Source organism: Dendronephthya gigantea, unplaced genomic scaffold (genome assembly GCF_004324835.1).
Source record: "Dendronephthya gigantea isolate DGI-Jeju-01 unplaced genomic scaffold, DenGig_1.0 000001F, whole genome shotgun sequence".
Lineage (NCBI taxonomy): Eukaryota > Metazoa > Cnidaria > Anthozoa > Malacalcyonacea > Nephtheidae > Dendronephthya > Dendronephthya gigantea.
Genome location: NW_021163011.1, coordinates 6,019,200 through 6,037,179, shown reverse-complemented (window position 1 = coordinate 6,037,179; position 17,980 = coordinate 6,019,200). Strand labels below are relative to the sequence as shown.

Here is a 17,980-nt window from a genome sequence, read left to right as displayed (position 1 = left end):
AGAATATACGGAATTCCGCGTCAAAAAAATAAACGAAGTCAAGGACAAAGGGGCCCAGTTGGGACCGAGAATGCTCGGTATTACACCATACAAATATATATTTAATAACAATAAGACATCCTGTTGTTATCCATAGTGCAGTTTATTACACTTTGACATATTCAAATTGTTTCAATAATACCGCTTGTGCGTGTTTGCTAAAAGTATTTCAAATGAAGAAAAATGGCGCCGTGAAAATGCTAGAAACAAACACAGTTTGTTAGGATCCATTATTGCATTAACTTTGAGCTGATTATATTTGTATTTTGCTGAATATTTATTATACAATTTGCAACCATGGCTGTGAAGTTAATGCGATTTAATATACCAGAGTCGGGTCGCTAATTAGTATTATGTTAATACAAGTTGTGGTCTTGCTTTCCTATTGAGTTTGCTCGTGTGGGTACAATTTTGTAGAATGCTTGGTATTACAAATATATATAATAGCAGAAAGTACCCTGTGGCTATCCATTGCTATAGGCACAGGGAAGTTTATTATTTTACATTCTGACATATACTCAGAATGTTACTGTTTCAATGCGTTTTGTCCTTGTAAGCTTGTTTGATGAAACTATGGCTCTATGCTGAGTGGCGCATTTTACCGTAAAATGCTGTCCTAAGCCAAGGCAAAGTAACACGATTTTAACTTCTAGACTTCAACTTCTGCCAAATATTTGATACTTTCGGTATTTGCTTAGTCTTAGAAGAGGCCAAACAAAGGCAATGCCAATAGTGAATAGAATCGCAGTATACAATTTTGGTACTGGTAGTGGTAGTACGACGTTTTGTAAAACTATCAATATCAATACTTATTGTCAAAATATTAAAATATTGAGACATGGTACCCCCCGCCCTCGTTACTATATTTAATGTCGTATTCACAGCATTGACAGTGTGTTTCATCAGTTGGAGACAAATATAAGCTACTTTCTAATTTAAAACGGATTTATTCTTTCTCCAGTAGCAAGCGGCGAGAATGGATTGACTTTCGCCCACATGATCGCATTATTTAAAGACATAACCGATTCACCATCTTCTAAAATAAACACTGGGCCCTAAAAAAAGAATTATATGTGTGAAAGTTCATCGATATTTTCGATATTTTATAAATCAGTACCTAAAACAACCTCGTACCCAGAGTCTTTACTCGTGGGGAGAAAATATTGGTTGTACTTAAAACAGCTCAAAATTCAGTTTAACTAAAAAGGCGATTTTAAACAAGTTTCGTACTTTGAGGTTTTCAATATATCGCTATAGGTATTTGACAAGTTTTTATTTGTTTTTTTTTTCGTTGACTATATCTTAAGGCCCGCTTTGCGCACAATATTTGCTACGTACAGCGTATACCGTAAAAAATAGAAAATAGGTACGATCGGTGACGTCATTATGACGTCAGTGCAATGAGAATATCTATATAAAATATGCATGATAATTGCGAGATTACCACCATGCATGTTAATTATACCTATATTAGTCTGAAGGCTCTTTCTCATTTATTCCAACAACCAACTCGCAAGTTGGCTACTAGGGGGTGAAAAAGATCCTAAAGTCCAAATATATATATCCTGTTCATGCCGTTGACCTCTTACTGTAAGGTGTCGTGGGAGAGAGCGAGATTTAGTAATCCCATTAATTAAAGAAGCCTTCAAACATTAAGTGTACTATAGTTTGGATACTCCAAAGCAATTTCATATACATTGATCTAGACTAATTGGATGGTTATTTAGAAATTTAAAAAATATTAAGATCTCACCTTGATTTGTTCTCCGGTCAGAATGGAAGGCTTTGTGTTTGAATTTTGGGGAAGATGAGAACCAGCCACAATGTCTGTTCCACATTCAAGATCACTCTTACAAACACCTAAGAAAGAGAAAATAATTGAAATACTGAATAGTACATGACGTCTTCTCATGAAAATAATTGAAATACTGGACTTACCGTCTTCATAACTTGTAAAAAGTGGGCAAACATACCTATTCGTCTATTCATATTACTCCATGTTCTCTTCAATTCCTCTGTATCTTTGGAGTTCTCTTGTTCAATACTATACAAAAAGATCGATATTTAGCGTTGTTGTACAGCTCTAGTATAACCAGCTTACATGGGTATACATAAAAGTGAATACTTTATAACCATACTCGTGATACAGCCATGCTTTACTTTCATTTTCAATCTGAACTCCAGTAACAGGAAGATTAACTTTTTCCTTATTTATTAAAAACCTAAAGAAAAACAAAGAAAGTGCACAATTGTAATATATACATCGCTAAGAGGCTGGGCGCCCTGCTGTTTGAAGCCTGTTTAGGATTGGACCCTCGTTCGGAATGTCAGTTATCTAAATAATTTGAAGACACACCTTGCGTGATTGAAGAGTAACATGACAATTGGTTTGTATTTTCGCTGTATTGCTACCAATGCTCCAATATAAGCACTGAGTACAATAAGTTCGTGCTTTTGCCTGTAACGAAGTTTTGTACACACCGTGACCTGATGATATATCGACATATAACAAGCTCTGAGGATACTCTGTAACATGCAGCATGGCCACATAGAAAGTTGCTTATGGCTATAGAGTATATACCTAGACATTTTGGAACTTTGTAGTTTTTCAGTCCGAACACAAGACAACAGTTTGAGAATATCACAAACATTTTTAAGGTTCCAGTATTCTTTCAACATTATATCTGAGAATACAAAAAAAAATTAAAAGTGAAGTGAGTTTTATCATTACATAAAATTTATGATTAAAATTTTTTGTATTTAAATTCTTCTAATCAATAAAATTTCAATACAAGTAAATAATACTACAACATCAAAATTTTAAAAAAAATTTAAAAATGCTCATTAATTCTGACCTCTTATCAGATTTAAGCCAATATCCAAAGATATCTCTGGGGTTGTCGATATAAGATAGTATTTTAGTGCTTCGTGGTACTTTTGTTCAGCAAGTAATTCTTCAGCTTTTTGAAAACATTCAGAAAGTGAAGGAATACCAGCCTAGATTCAAACATAGAGGAAAGTCACGTTTGCATGAATGGTTACTACGCAGGCGATTAACAAGAGGAAGGACTTACTTTATATGCTTACATATATTTAATATTTTGATTTCATGGAGTAACGTTACCATATTGTGAGAAATGTGAATGAAATATAACCCAAAACTGACATACCATTCGGTGAACGTTTTCAATAACAGCTGTCGGACTTGGACAACGAGCACATAACATCCACAACTCATCTTGACAACCATCCACGATATTCAGTAAATCAACGGACAAATTCCTAAAGGATAATACATAACTCTTGGTTCAAGAGATTCTGACTCTCTATTTCAAAAACCATCTACATATAATTGAAATCTAAGGATGACTACCATAAAATATCTTAATTTTGTACCCAACATGTAAACAACGCACGCTCAGTCGCTCACGAACTCTATCCTTACGGCAAAGTACTTTCCGGTTCGTGGTTGACCTTCTACTACATGTGGCAGTGATGACCCGCGATATTATCGGCACTCTGTTCTTAAGTATATACAGAGTATGAAAGTGGGATATAATAACCATACTTGTAATAAAGTACTCAAGAAACCGACGATATTGACTGGGTTATCTAAAACATACAAATTACTGTTTGACCCTTATAAAATATTTGACATTACCATCTTCCAAGCTTTTCACATCTTTTTGATAAATAGCAGACAGGTATTTGTAGTAGTTCACCTTGAACGTCCAAAACACGAGCTACTGTAAACGCCAGCTCCAACTCATTTCCGCGAAGAAGTTTACGTAATGCACTCTATATAAAAATATGCAGTTTACAATGCGTTGTTATACATTATTCAAGTACATTCAGTTATTGCTCACAGAGCTGGGAGTGACTGTTTAGGGCTTGTGTTTATATGAAAGGCGCGAAAATCTAGACATTCTGAAAACAAATTTGCCGATTAGTTCAAAACAAGATTCTTCCTGGTTTTTGCATCCAATAAAAAAGCCAACACTTGCAGGGAAGAACTAACTCATTTCGATTACCGAGTCTCGATTTTGAGTTGACCCGTGACTATTTGAAACTACCACCATGAATTTGAGTTGATCACCAAATGAAACAATTGAAATAGTACTATCCAACTTGACAGTTAAAAAGAATACATATACAGTATCAGAACCCACCGAAATATCATTGACTGCGAGATGACAGCAGGCCGCAATAACTGGCTGACTGTTTTCGAAATACCAATCAGCCAAGAGAGACGATGACTCCATTAATAGTCTATAAAATCACAGAATAAAAAATAGCTATAACTGTGATTAATCAGTAATATCTCCAATGCATGATATTATAGCGGACTAAAGTGAATTTGAATCATGAAATTCTAGGTCGAAAAAAATTGGTTTCGTATACACTAAATCATTTGTCGAAACCTCGACGTTTTAAGACTCCTCTACTGAGGTCTGATGGCATTCTTGGAAGTAACACAAGGGGCTCCACAGACTTCACAGGGTTTAAGAATCCTTACATAAAGGGCCATTTTCTGTAAAGATGTCGAATGCTAGGGTAATTCATACTGTGACTTACTTATTTTGCCTTTCATGAGGTACTTCGTTGACGCGATTCTCTTTTACATCATTACGTTTTAGGTCAAACCGTTTGCAGTCATTACTCTTTCTATTGTTCATGCTGAGGTCTTTCGTCGCAAGAGAGACCAGCACGGCTTCTTGAAATTCACCTCGTTCTTTATAGAACTCACAAAGCTATAAAATTTTATACACATATAACTGAATCTCAAGTCATGGGGCAATATTACATAACAGCGATACTTGAGTTTGATCTCACATGGAGAAATAATCACAGAGCGTCAGTACATGTCCATGACACTGGTCCTGAGTCGTGGTACTGCGCTGAATGCCATGCCATGATTCAAAGTGGTTACTGCAGAGATCCAGTACCTTTTGGACATTTCCAATTGCCAAACAATAGGGGATCGCTATATCATTTCCCTCATTGACCAGTTGATTTGCACGTCTAAACGAACACCAAAAATGCCTTAAAAATTCTCATTGTACTTTATATATTGATTGAATGAGCTAATATTTTCAAAACAGGGCCCAAGGCACTGCATGTTAACACTATGCATGCAGCCTAATGCACCGGTCTTGGAAAACATCAACATTCCTAAATAACGGAATTTATACCAATCGTTTGCCGTTGAAGCTACGCATATACCTTTCCATAAGTGACTTCCAATAATCCAAAGAAACACCAGGAGCAAACGAGAGTGCTTTGTCCCACTGATATAAAACATTCAATAAGAGTAATTGCTTTAAAATTATTTTACGGAGTGAAGGTCCGTTTATGCATTTTTTGCTGCGATTTTCTACTTTTAATAAACAGGGCATCAGGGCATTTTTAACTGCCCATGCACTCATATCTATCAGATGTAGAAAATCGCACCGAGAATCGTGGGAAAAATTGCAAGTTTAAACAGGCCGTAGGGTGTCTTCATTACTTCATTCATACATAGTATTGTACATAGTATAAGTTGGGTGAGGGACGATTTTCAACTCTCTTAAAATTTGATTTTTAAGTTTTTAAAAATGAACACAATCTGATGGATTTATTTGCTTGATATTCAATTTGCTCGATATTCAATTTTCTGGATTCGAATTACCTCACCCATTTCCACCATAAGTTCACAATATCTTTGCATGTGTCCAATCTTTACATGAATATTCGCTGCAGCTTTTAATTTATCATTTTTCTTTCGAGATCCACTGAAACCTGACATTTTCACAGTTTCAAGTTCCTGTGCTTCAGACTAAAATAGAGGCACGACAGTAAATCATACGATATCGTGCCCCGTGCAAGTAAAATTGAATATTGCATTCAGCAGAACGAGAAATCGCATATTCTATAGTATATAGTCAAAGCACGCGTGCATGCTTTCGTCTGCATGGGTTGTATATTATAAAAAAATTATTGTAGACAAGTATTACTATATATTACCCTCATGCAGTATAGTTGTAATCTGCAATAAGTCATGTCTACCTATACTGGGTTGGTAAGCTTAAGTTGGTAATCTTTTCTGCAGGTTACCTGGTTTTTCCCCTCCATCAACTTTTAGCAACTATACCTATACAGTCAGGAAGTAATTGCACGGCTGCTGTGGACTCCTGCATGCTACAGACACTTCCCGAATTTGTTCTGGGGCAATAAATACCATCCCACTAACAATAGAATACATTGCCCACCTCGTTTCCAAGCTATTGTTTTGTGTGCACTCAAGCAAACTCGGGAAGTGTCTATTTGGACGGGCTAGTAAACATAGACTTACGTATTTTATTTGTAGCAAATGTTTGATGTGGATAATCCCTTTGCTATAGGAACGTGAAAGAAGGGTCATATCTTCCCCAGATAGCACCGCAATGAGATCCCAGAGGTTGCGCGTTCCACGTGGTGTCTTGCGGGAAAAACAAGAAGAAAAAAACAAGATGAACCTTGAGAAGTTTACAACATAGCTACAATACTTGAGAAGTTTACAATATAGCTAGATAGGTTGGTATCAGTGTCCGCGGTTCTTTTTTTTCTAGTTTTATAACATCTTGGCAATTGCATGAAAAGCGACTCGAATAAATAAACGAATATAACATGAAGCTGTGTAAATAAAAGGGAAAAATTAAAAAATGGCACAGCTTACCGAAAACAACTGTGATGTATTTTTGTACAGGGAAATAAATGGTGAGCTTTCCTTGAAGAGTCCGGAAAATTGAATTTCTTTCGAATGCTGGCCTGCGAGCAAAGGCACGTTTTCTGACTTTAAGGCATCATCTATACAATTTTAAAAAATATAAAAACACTTCTTAATTCCCTTAATTGAATCGATATAGTGTCAGTCATAGTGTCAATCGTAGCTAGCTACATGTGATTTTTCGTACATGTGTCCGTTTCCAGAGTTCAGCTAGGGTCACACTGCTTGACCCATCATTGTAAATCAAGCAAAAGATACTTCATGATGGCCGTTGTTCCGACCACTTAGGCCAGTGAATATAAATAATATACATACTCCAAACGAATCGTTGAAATTTACATTCAAGATAATAAATTGTGACATTTCAAGTACCTGTGTCATTGTGTATGACAACAAGTAGATCTATATGTATGCATGATATATTTACTGCAAGTTGCATACCAATATTCTTTGCAAATATCTCATCGCTTGGTCGTTGGGCAAGGATTGATAATGAGATGGGATGAGCCAATGTTGCCATAGACCACAGCCGCACAGTTGAGTCACGTGATGTTGATGCAACCATAAACGGTCGGTGGGGGTGGCATGCTAGTCCTGGTAACATGAACAGATTTAGCTTATTTCGTTTCACTTTCTTCAGCGTAACACAAGTAAAAACTTTGAGCAAAGGACGCAATAAACTAATGAGTACGTTGTAAGTAAATTTGGCCTAAGTAAATTTGGCCTAGAAACTAAATGCATACGAAGAATTTATTAGACTTGTGATTTACTTTGCAAAAATTAAAATGAAAGGATAAAATGCATGTAGGCCTTCCGCGAGTCAACATAAGCTTTACCTTACAGAAGTAAAAGATTGCAAAGATAAAACTGAAGTAACAACAGCGTATCACTTGTAATTCAGTTGTGAAAAAAAGTAAAAGAAGTATCTCTCACCGTAAACGTCAGCTCCATGATTAAACACAGTTTCAAGACAAGACAATGTTCTAAGGGGCGGAAGAAAATGTCAATTACTACCATGATTAGGGGCAACTTTTATTTATGTAATACACAGTCCTTTCGTTGCAACGTTTATGTAATACAGAGTAGTTTGTTGGCCAACCTTAGAGAAAAATATGTACACCCACACACAGGGTGGAAGAGAGGTGGGGTAAATGAGGGTAAATGAGGTAGGAGAAAAGTAGAACAAAGAGGAGAAAAAGATATAAAGCTGATATGGAAAGGTGTGCAGGGAAACCAAAAAGGGGGGATATGACAAATGAAATATTAATAAGTGCAATATTTTGTATAAGAAGTATCATACCTTGTGTCCCAGACTTTGATACTATAGTCCCAGCTACCAGAAAGTAAAATATAAGGTATTTCAGGATTCCATAATAAACCTCGCACTGGACCAGTATGACCTTCTAAAACACCAGCACAGTCATCCTATCAAAACGAGAGAACTTCATAAGGAATATTCTTTGATGTATTACGTCATTCAAATTTTGATGTAAATAGTGACATGGTGGCTTGAACGTTAATTCGTATGCAACATAAAGCCTGAAGGACAGTGAAACGTTGCAAAATATAAAATTTAATCTTAAGTGGAATCCCGAAATCAGTTAACAATTACACTGATTTGAATAATGAACGAAGGTGAAAGCCAGTTTAGAAAAAAGATTTACAAAACTAATGAAAGTCCTCGAAACAAAGTAACTTTCAATGTTGTTGGGTCTTTCAAGAAAACGTATATCCACAACTATTCTTAAAATCAATTCTCGGTCTTTAAGATGGCATTTCCAGGTAAGGTTTATAGAGAAAATAAATTTAAATAAACGCTTAACAGAACTATTAAAAATCCACCAAAAAGAGCATCTTTTAACTGTTGTGTCCACTAAGGAAATTACACATCCACACCTATTTCCGAAATAAACTGGCGTGAGAAAGTATATTATCATATATCATATGAAAATACCATCGTATTTCAGAACAGAAATAGCTTGAACTGACGTTTAAACATTTCCTTGAAAACTTTTAAGCATTAAGAATGGCTTTTAATAGCTGTGAAAAAACATTTAAAGTGATATCATATTAAAGGTGAAGACAATCTGCAAGCATGACATCTGCATAATTATGCGTTCAACGATCCTCCCATCTCATATTGCCATGGCATATTGTTCAAACCTCATGTTATAAGTGCATGAGGAGGTTCCCAGGTTGCTAGTCAGCAGTAAAATATGCGGATAAAGATTCTTTTTTAATAAAAAATTTTCCTGTATATCCATGCAAACAGTTATATATAGGCTGCAATCTTTGGGCAAGACACATGAATACAAGATGCCACGAACATTACTGCTTTTGCTTTTTAATTTGATATTTCTGAATAAACCTGGTCTTGTTCTATCGCAAAATTGCCGCACAAATGCAGATTGTTCCAGCAAATATTTCACCAAAGTTTGCTGTGAAGGATTACCCCATGATACACAAAAAACTTGTCGATTCCTCAACTGCGTTGGACGTCACTGTTTAACAAATGCTGATTGCGGCGGAAAAAACGAATGCTGCAATAAAAAGCTTCATATATGTATGAACTTTGGCTGCAACGTCAATGAATGCAACCTAAATGCCAACTGCCCTGTGTTTCAATATTGCTGCAAACGAAGATACATCAACGACGTCCAACGTGTGTGTAGACGAAGTTGTATTGGGGAAACATGTCTATTCGATAGCGACTGCGGAGCACCAGGAGAGCGTTGTAACAAGATTAATCACAGATGTACAATTTTACCAAAATTAAAAAACGTTCCAAGATCAGAAAATTCAGAAAAGACAGCAAATTCAGCAAGCCTTGCTGGCTGGGCGATCGGACTAATCGTTACAGGTATAAAAAGATAACTATATTGAGCGGACCTGATATGGCGCAAAACAATAATTTTATTTTTATATTGAATACTAATTAGTGTCATAAAATGGCAGTCAGAAACGAATCGATACATCAGCATTACGTTTCCTGCCAATTTATAACGTCTGTATAATTTACTTTGTTGTTTTGTAGTTGCTATCCTGGTGGTGATCGCAATCGGTGGTATTTGGGTATTTTTTCGTTGTAGAAAGAAACCATCACAGCAAGGTGTGGTATTAAAACAACCTACACAAACAGTCCCAAATGGTACGTCAAGCTCTGCTGCAGTATTACCAACAGCACCACCTCTACCCACAATACCAAAACCTAAAGTGTCAAATCGTTCTGGCGTTTCCTTAATAAACGCGGGCCTGGATTTTCTACAACCTCAATTGGAAGACGCCCTGTCACCAGAGTCTATCGTTTCTTCTATTCAACCCCTGGATTGCATCGGCCTGGCGGATTTTAGTGCAGGTTTAGGAATGTAGTCGTGTCATGCATAGTCAATATAAAAACATTTAACATGAGAAATTAAATATTTCCAGCTTAAATTCTGTATGCATGAGTACCAATAATTTTTTAAATTCTCTACATGAGTACCAACAAACGTTCTCACATTCTTCTTTCAATTCCTTTCAATCTTAAACAGCAAATTTCTGCAGAAAAAGGTTTTTTATAGTAGAATAACAACATATAGATTTTAGGTGTGAAGAGGAAAAAACTTATGTCCAACAGTGTTATGCAATATTCATATTCTGTAGTGGGGTGTTGATACCTCAAAATATAAGCCATCAAATCGATATCAAAATTCCAACCTGGTGAAGGGCAATTGAATTGGCTTCATATATAGATGGATGCCTTTTGCGTGTAAACTTAATTCTTGTCTAAACGAATTCCGGCGCAATTATTTAAAAAAAACACTCAAAAACCTTTCAAGTATATAAGAGATAAAGAGTTATCTTATATAAGCCAATATATAAACAACTACCGTATCACATGATTTTGAACATCCTAAATACTAAAACATATAATATCCTTTATCCCTGGGATTTCCCGTCTCTAAGATTTGACCAACCCTTTTAGACAAATACTTAAATTTGTACGGGATATTCGTCAGTCCTGTAGCTTCAGTGTAGTTTCGGAACTTTAGTCTTTTTTATTACAACCAATTCATCACATGCAGTGCATGCCGACAGTTAAAGTTGTCTTTCACATTTATGAGAAAGTTTCACATTGACTTTATTCAGAAATTACGATAGAAATATGCAATTTTTAAACCTGACAAAGGCAGCGGAGTATATAGTGATTAAATTAAATGATTATACTTAAATGAAACCAAATTCACTAGTTTATTCAAAACGAAATTATATTTTAGAAATTAAATTTTTAAAAATGTTTACTTCTTACGAGATTTCTATTGTGGTACATGTCATTAATATTTGGTTTACCGGTTTCATTGCGAAACTACAATGCATAGTTAGTATAATAAAACATGCATGGTTGATAAGCGCCTATATAGGAGATATTTCGTTGGTAGACGTTCAAATAACATATATAGCTCGGTATACGGTTTCGAACACACAATATCCTCCCCCCCTCCTCATTCATCCTAATTAATAGAACTTACCAAAAATCAAAAGGAAAACACAGTACAGAAAATGGACGAAAGAGAAGCCAGTTTGGAAAATGAACACTATGACGCATTTCCCGTGGTATATCTATATATATATATATGCTATTTGCATTGGCTAAAGAAAGCTAACAACAGTTTTTCGGAATGTTATAGGGCTAGAAACGTATATTCAGATATCCCATGCACTCATTTTTGAAAGAATAAAAAAGAAACACAATGAACACAACAGTTTTACTAACGTATAAACAACGTTGTGTGAAATTATACTTGAAATAAATAAAAAAAGCTTGGAAAACATGCCTACCTCAGAATAATCCCATATACGTACAGTTCTAGAAAACCAAAAAAAGGTATAAAGTGAAAAGGCAAATATATAGTGTGACGCAAAATAATGCATACATGCAGCAAGCAAGTGGCCAAGGCTCGTGAGTTCAAATGAGACACAAAAATATAAAGTGAATACTCACGTATCGTCTGAACCACTACAGAGAAAACCTTCCCTGAGAGGGGACCAACGAACATGAAACGCTTTCGCAGTATGACCTACAACATATCAGAAATCACAACTTGGTCTAATGTCCCCGAATATTATACTAGAATTAGGCAAATTTAATCTCGTGCATGAGCTTTATTTCTAGCTGTAACAACACTTTCGTCTTGTATAAAACTTGAAGTTCATTAATGAAAACACATGAATATAGTCTCGACGTTCTGTTTTACAGAATCGCAGCACTATTCATCAATTCTGTTTTACATCAACAATTTCTCTTGAGGAGAAGATATAACAGTCTTGCACGACTTATGTATAATTACAAATTTTATAACTTCCGATAACAAATATTCCAAAGTTTTTACCTTTGAATGTTCGCAAGGGTTGATCGGTTCCTGCTGCAATGTAGAAAATTCGGATGCATTTATCCTCACAACTTGTCGCTATCATATCCCTATATAAGGCGAATAAGTTGAAAATCAGAAATTAGCTAAGGCAAGACAGCTGATGCTGTGTTACTCACGCAGTGTTTCTTAGAAGTTAGTGAGATGAACATTTGACTTCAACTCAACCACCAAAAGTTACCGTTACGACTAATTAATTTTACAAAATACAAAACATGCAGTTTATAAACATCACGAATTCTTGCATCATGATGATGACTGCAAGTTAGACGAAGACTACGGCAAATTGATTGCACCCAGCAACACGCGAGTGCATGGAATATTAACCTGTTGTTTGGGCTCCAGTCACAACCATATACTGCTCGAGGGTGTTTATATTTCTGCACCAATTTACCATCAATATTTCGAACTATGCTAACAAAGAATAAATATAACCTGTATATTAGTATTATCGAACGAAACCACAGACATAGCTACGTGTGAAATGAAAATACACAGAAGTGTGAAATTTAGTGTGAAACAGCTAATACCATAATCCCCCACCACATGTGCTGGCAAGAAGTTGAGAATCTTTACGGTTCCAGGCGACAGAATACACTGGAGAACTGCCGTGCTAAATTGAAGAAAGGTTTCTAAATGAACCGCGTGGTTAAATGTAGCCATTAAATACAAAGATGCCTAAGATGGAGATGGCATATACCCGCACTGTTTTGAATACTGTACGAGTCAATGATCCCAAAAAACGACAGTCTACATAGGGAATGTCTCACTACACAGGTAGAGGATTATTTTCAACGATCAAAAATTTATCAACCCATTTCAATCAGGTTTGCCGTTTGCTAGAGACTATATAGTCAATAAAATACGATAACAAAGAATTTACCTCCAAATATCTGCTGACAACTCTCGAATGAGTCACATCCCACACAAATATTCCCTTCTTGCCAGTTCCACAAGCAATGCAATTTAAGTTGCCTGCATGTCAACAAAAATACTTCGCTATAATATAGTAATGTGCTCATCTATGTATGCAAGATATGAACAAAGTTTACTACAATAGTAGCTAGGTCTAATCAGATCATATTAGAATGGGCAGAAATTGTAAAAATAAACTATATGATGAAGAGGCTCTTTAGCACACCTGGTGACCATGACAATGAATATATAATTCCTTCATTACCAGACGAGGAATTTACCTAAAAAGCAAAGTTGATACACTAAAAAACACGATATAATTCAACCTACCGATTTCATGATTTTATTACGAATAAACGAAGAAATTTATAACCTCGAACCCGAGACACGAAACAAATGAGGTTAGCAATCCTCAGTTTCAATCATTATCATCTTTTATTTTTCCATGTACCAATTTATTATAATAACGAACAGGGGCACATTTATTTTTGCAAAAAAGGCGGTTCTATATACGTTGATAAGATAAGGCAGATAAAAGCATCTTTAAAAACCTACAACATCCATGGTCGTTACATCCCAAAGTTTTACAGTTCCATCAAACGAAGCTGTAGCCAATATGTCACAATTTTCAGGTTGAAATTCACAACAGAATATCGTTTCAGTATGACCCTGCAATTTAAAGGCAAATGAAATTAAAACTAAAACGTTTAGTTTTCAGTATGCTACCTGACTTAAACTCTTCCCTTTTGTAACCCAGGGAATGCTTATTCGAGCTGCATACTGATGAATTTTCCTATCTCTGAACTTAGTTTAAAAGGAGGTTGATCCATTAATTAACGAGTGACTTGAATAATCATACGGATGAATAAATTTATACGCTGTTCCGACGCAAATGTAAAATGTTCAGCCTCAAACAACGATTGTAGTACCATCACTGCTTTTAACAAGACAAGTGATACGAAACAATTTTATTTCTTATTAATGACATTCATGTCACTTCATATCAATTTTTTAATTCTGAAAAGAAACTCGTTACAGTAACACCTCCCTAATCCTTGCGTGCTGTTATCCGTCACTGTACAAAACTAAATTAAACGAAAGGACACGAATCTTAGAGAAATGTTGGGTTTTTTACTCTTACCATTTGTCGCAAAAAACTCCATTTCCTTTTATCCAAGTTATACAGTCCTACCCCTCCATCGATGAATGTACACAGAATATCAGCAGGTGGTAAAACAAAGGAATCTGAATTAGGAGCACTAGGAGGATCATGCGCAACAGATGTCGAGGAAATGTGAGAATTCCATGAATTAGACTCAGATTTTGTAGGTGGCTTGATTCTTGGAACCAAGCGTATGGTGTGAAATCCAGTTTTTTTTAAAATAATATTTTCCACGGGAGTTTTCCTTGAAACGTTCCATACTCTTAGAACTCCACTTTGGGCATCTTGAAAAAAAATACCTAGCTTGAGTGAATAGCTTTTATCCTAAAGTTTAACTTAAAATTACCCTAATTCACTGGCAAGTATCAATAACCTTAATAGCGAGAGTTATTTAGAGATGGCATTAGAGCGAAGAAGTCTAAATTTCTAAACAAGATTTTATCTCTATTAGGGCTTCAAATTTCTTGTATGACCACGATTCTGAACCAGAGGCCAGTTGTGCTAGTGTTAAAGGATAATCTCTTTTATACAGCCAGCCGTATTATGAGGTCTCAATGCAGCCAGCCGGAGTAAATCCAGGTTCACCAGGAATTACTGGGTTGGAATACGGATCGTAAGTGATAAAATGGAATAACAGGTTCAGCGTATATGGCGTATATCTTACCTCCCGATACAAACATCCCAGGTCCAGAGGGAACCCAAACCACGGAATTAACACGCGAAACTGCACTAGGGGACTGAAATTTCATAATCACAAACATATTTTCTGTATCAATTAACCTTATTCCATGATTTAAATTTGTTACAAGTAAATAATCCGAAGATAAACTATCCCATTGAAGACTAATTACTGGATCATCTTCCGTTGCGCCTTCTTCGGATTCTGGTTTAAGATTATGTCGATCAATTTTCTCTTGTGTCCAAAGAATACTGATACTTCCATCAACATGTCCAAATGCCAATTTACGAGAATGTTTATAATTCCAGGAAAAATGGGAAACATCAGAGAGAAAAATCGTCGCTTCTACCGCTCTGGTTCGCCCGTCTGACTCTTCAGCATCTAACAATTGAAGTGGCCCACGTCCACATATAAAACCAAATGTTGATGCCTCTGTAGGATGCCAGCCTAATGAGGCTGGAATTGCACCTTTTAAATTTGTGAAAGATGCAACTAGTTTTTGCGTTCTAACATTCCAAACACAAATCCTTGGGTCAACACTAGCACTGAGAATCAAGTCATTGTCAAAAGGATGCCAGGCTATTGTTGTAATAGTTTTTCGATGCTCCGACATTATACATTCCAATTTATATTCGTTATATTTTGCATGGTACTAGACAAATAGATATTTGTTGCATATGTTAAATAACAGGACCCTACACAGAGGGGGGGGGGGGGGCAACAGGGGCAGTTGCCCTCCCCTTGAGAAAACTAAACTTATGATCTTCATTTTATAGCCTTAAAGCACTAAAGTTATTAGTGTTTCACTGGCCGTATGATCACCCCCACTCTATGGCTGCGTACAGCCCTCCATACATTATAGTTCACACCACAGTGTGTCTGGACACTGCAGAGAAAACCAACAGCGACAAGTTTAACTTTAGGATTTAAATTTAGAGCATAGAATATACAGTATGTGCGCTTTGTTCACATCTTTCAAATGCAGTGGCTGCAATTTAGGTAGCATTGATCAGTGCTGCCTATGTCACTGTTCAAATGTTGGGTCTAACTTTAATATACGAACCTCGTATTTTTTAATTTTTTGTGGGTTGTAAGTTGAGTATAAAAATTGTTTTGATAGTCAATAGAACATTTGTAGATGTGAAGATGGTTTCAAGACTTAATTTGTATTATCAATGTGTGATACTATTTTTTCCTTGTTTGACAAGATAAAATGATCACTTACACAAATTTTTTAAGCATCACGCTAGCTTGCTATCAACCTGAAGCTGGATTCTATTAAAACTGGTTAGCTGGGCTTCCATCTTTTATGTAATGCAAAACAGCCCACATAGCTGGCCAATTTTTGTTCAGGAAAATTATAAAGGCTGTTCATATATGAATATAGCATAGTTATAATGATCAGACTAGCTAAGTTAACTGATGCACATAGGCTGGCAATTAAACTGGGATGAGTTAAATTGGTCCATACAGGTTTGTAAGGTGACTATAATGGTAATCTCTGGTAGCCTGGTCCAGTTGAACATGCTACAGTAGTGCTTAACATTATTCTACCTGTATTTCAAGAAAGATCTGAATCAGTTTTTAATTGCTGGGCCTGTGAGTAATCTGTAATACTAATTGCTTAGCAACAAGATAAACTAATATTTTATACAATTTGGTGAGCATTTTGGCAAGAATATGTGCACAAAGACTTAAATTCTAATTTTGAAGAGAAAATCATAACCTTAATTTGTTACAGGATGGAACGATAATCCCTATTTGTATGCAAACTTAGCTTTTCTCTAGTGAATGTTATTGCTCTCGCCTCTCTGGAAAAATTTATCACTAAGGATTAACAATCCTACTTAGCATACAAAGCTAAACAAATATAAAATAAAGAAAATCATTGACATTGGTAGATTTTACAATAGATCATCAAGCTACTGCTTTTTACTTATACATCAACTTACTTCATAAATATAGATAGCAAGGGTAGAACAATATGCAAATCGTTCCGTGCTAGTGGCACATACATCTAAGTTCCATGGCTGACAGCCGGCAGGCAATAGATCTATCTGCCGTAAAGCTGACATTATTAAACTCTAAGTCTTTCTGTTTGATATTTTATCCATATTACTAGGCGAACGTCCAGCAAAATAAATGTACGTTATGCTTATATTGTAAACTTTAAATATAAATACAAACGACTCGTGTATCCCACTGTGTTGGTGTCAACACACTTGAATAATTATTTAGCTTGATGAGTCTGCGCAGAAGAAAAATTGGGGAACCAGCCCGCTTTTCACTAGACCTTTTCACCGACTTTGAACGGCTGGAAAGTTGTATATAGGGTAATCTAGGGTGGCTAAATCTAAAATCTTACAATATCGGTTAAATACCATATCGCTGTATTGTAAATTATACATACAATACCTACAAACACAGTGTTTTACTGCGCCCTTGCCTTATGCAGCATCACTAAATGGGAAGTAAGGGACCTCAGTTACTGCAGATATTTACAAACACTTGATACACTTCCTAGTGTCAATCCTAACTGATAATCGTCGACAGGTCTCCAAGTAATTTTTGCATTTTCCGAGGTTTTAGTTCGCCGTTCGGTGATCTAAGGTAAATAAGAAACTCTTTGTCTTCGTTTCAGCTGGCTCTTCACTCAGATGCTCAGACAGAAAAAATAAACTCAGAGTTTACCTCCAATGATATAACTCCTTATTCCTTATTTAAGGTTCCCTTGGTAGACATTAAATCATTTGATTTTGCTATGGGTCATGGGTGATACAAAGTATAGCATGTATTTCGTTACTATTTATACTGGAGACGGATCACCCGTCTGCCAGAGACTGACAATTTAGTGCAGATGATGCAGAGTCTTTAGTCATTTACTTCATCCAAGACACGAGATAAAAGAAAAGGCTGAAATTTGGTATTCAATAATTGCATGGCAGCGAGTTATTGCATTGCACTGTTGTATCGTAGGATTTTTACCACCAAAGACACGACAAATAATAAATATACTCCGAACTTTATAAGTT

General features: G+C 35.9%; 1 protein-coding gene across 1 annotated transcript; it reads right to left on the bottom strand.

Moving 5' to 3' along the window:
- Positions 1-136: 136 nt before the first annotated feature.
- Positions 137-17,946, bottom strand: LOC114525226 (WD repeat-containing protein 17-like). Its single transcript, XM_028546453.1, has 30 exons — positions 16,901-17,946; positions 14,934-15,600; positions 14,249-14,553; positions 13,663-13,776; positions 13,334-13,388; positions 13,076-13,167; positions 12,723-12,805; positions 12,520-12,606; positions 12,154-12,242; positions 11,766-11,841; positions 11,603-11,630; positions 8,085-8,209; positions 7,718-7,767; positions 7,226-7,378; positions 6,734-6,864; positions 6,371-6,496; positions 5,708-5,854; positions 5,263-5,327; positions 4,986-5,061; positions 4,615-4,790; positions 4,209-4,308; positions 3,701-3,837; positions 3,210-3,321; positions 2,895-3,036; positions 2,621-2,723; positions 2,396-2,497; positions 2,178-2,261; positions 2,013-2,083; positions 1,793-1,899; positions 137-1,094 (listed from the first exon to the last, which is right to left on the bottom strand). The coding sequence occupies exons 1-30, from the start codon at positions 17,021-17,023 to the stop codon at positions 975-977; spliced, it is 3,846 nt and encodes a 1,281-aa protein (XP_028402254.1). The 5' UTR covers positions 17,024-17,946; the 3' UTR covers positions 137-974.
- Positions 17,947-17,980: the final 34 nt, after the last annotated feature.

Coding starts and splice junctions, on each gene's coding strand:
- LOC114525226 (XM_028546453.1), bottom strand. CDS start 17,023: ATGTCAGCTTTACGGCAGATAGATCTATTGCCTGCCGGCTGTCAGCCA. Junction 3,322..3,700: donor TGTGAAAAGCTTGGAAGATG/GTAATGTCAAAT, acceptor ATTATCCTTTAG/GAATTTGTCCGTTGATTTAC. Junction 2,262..2,395: donor TTACTCTTCAATCACGCAAG/GTGTGTCTTCAA, acceptor GTTTTTCTTTAG/GTTTTTAATAAATAAGGAAA.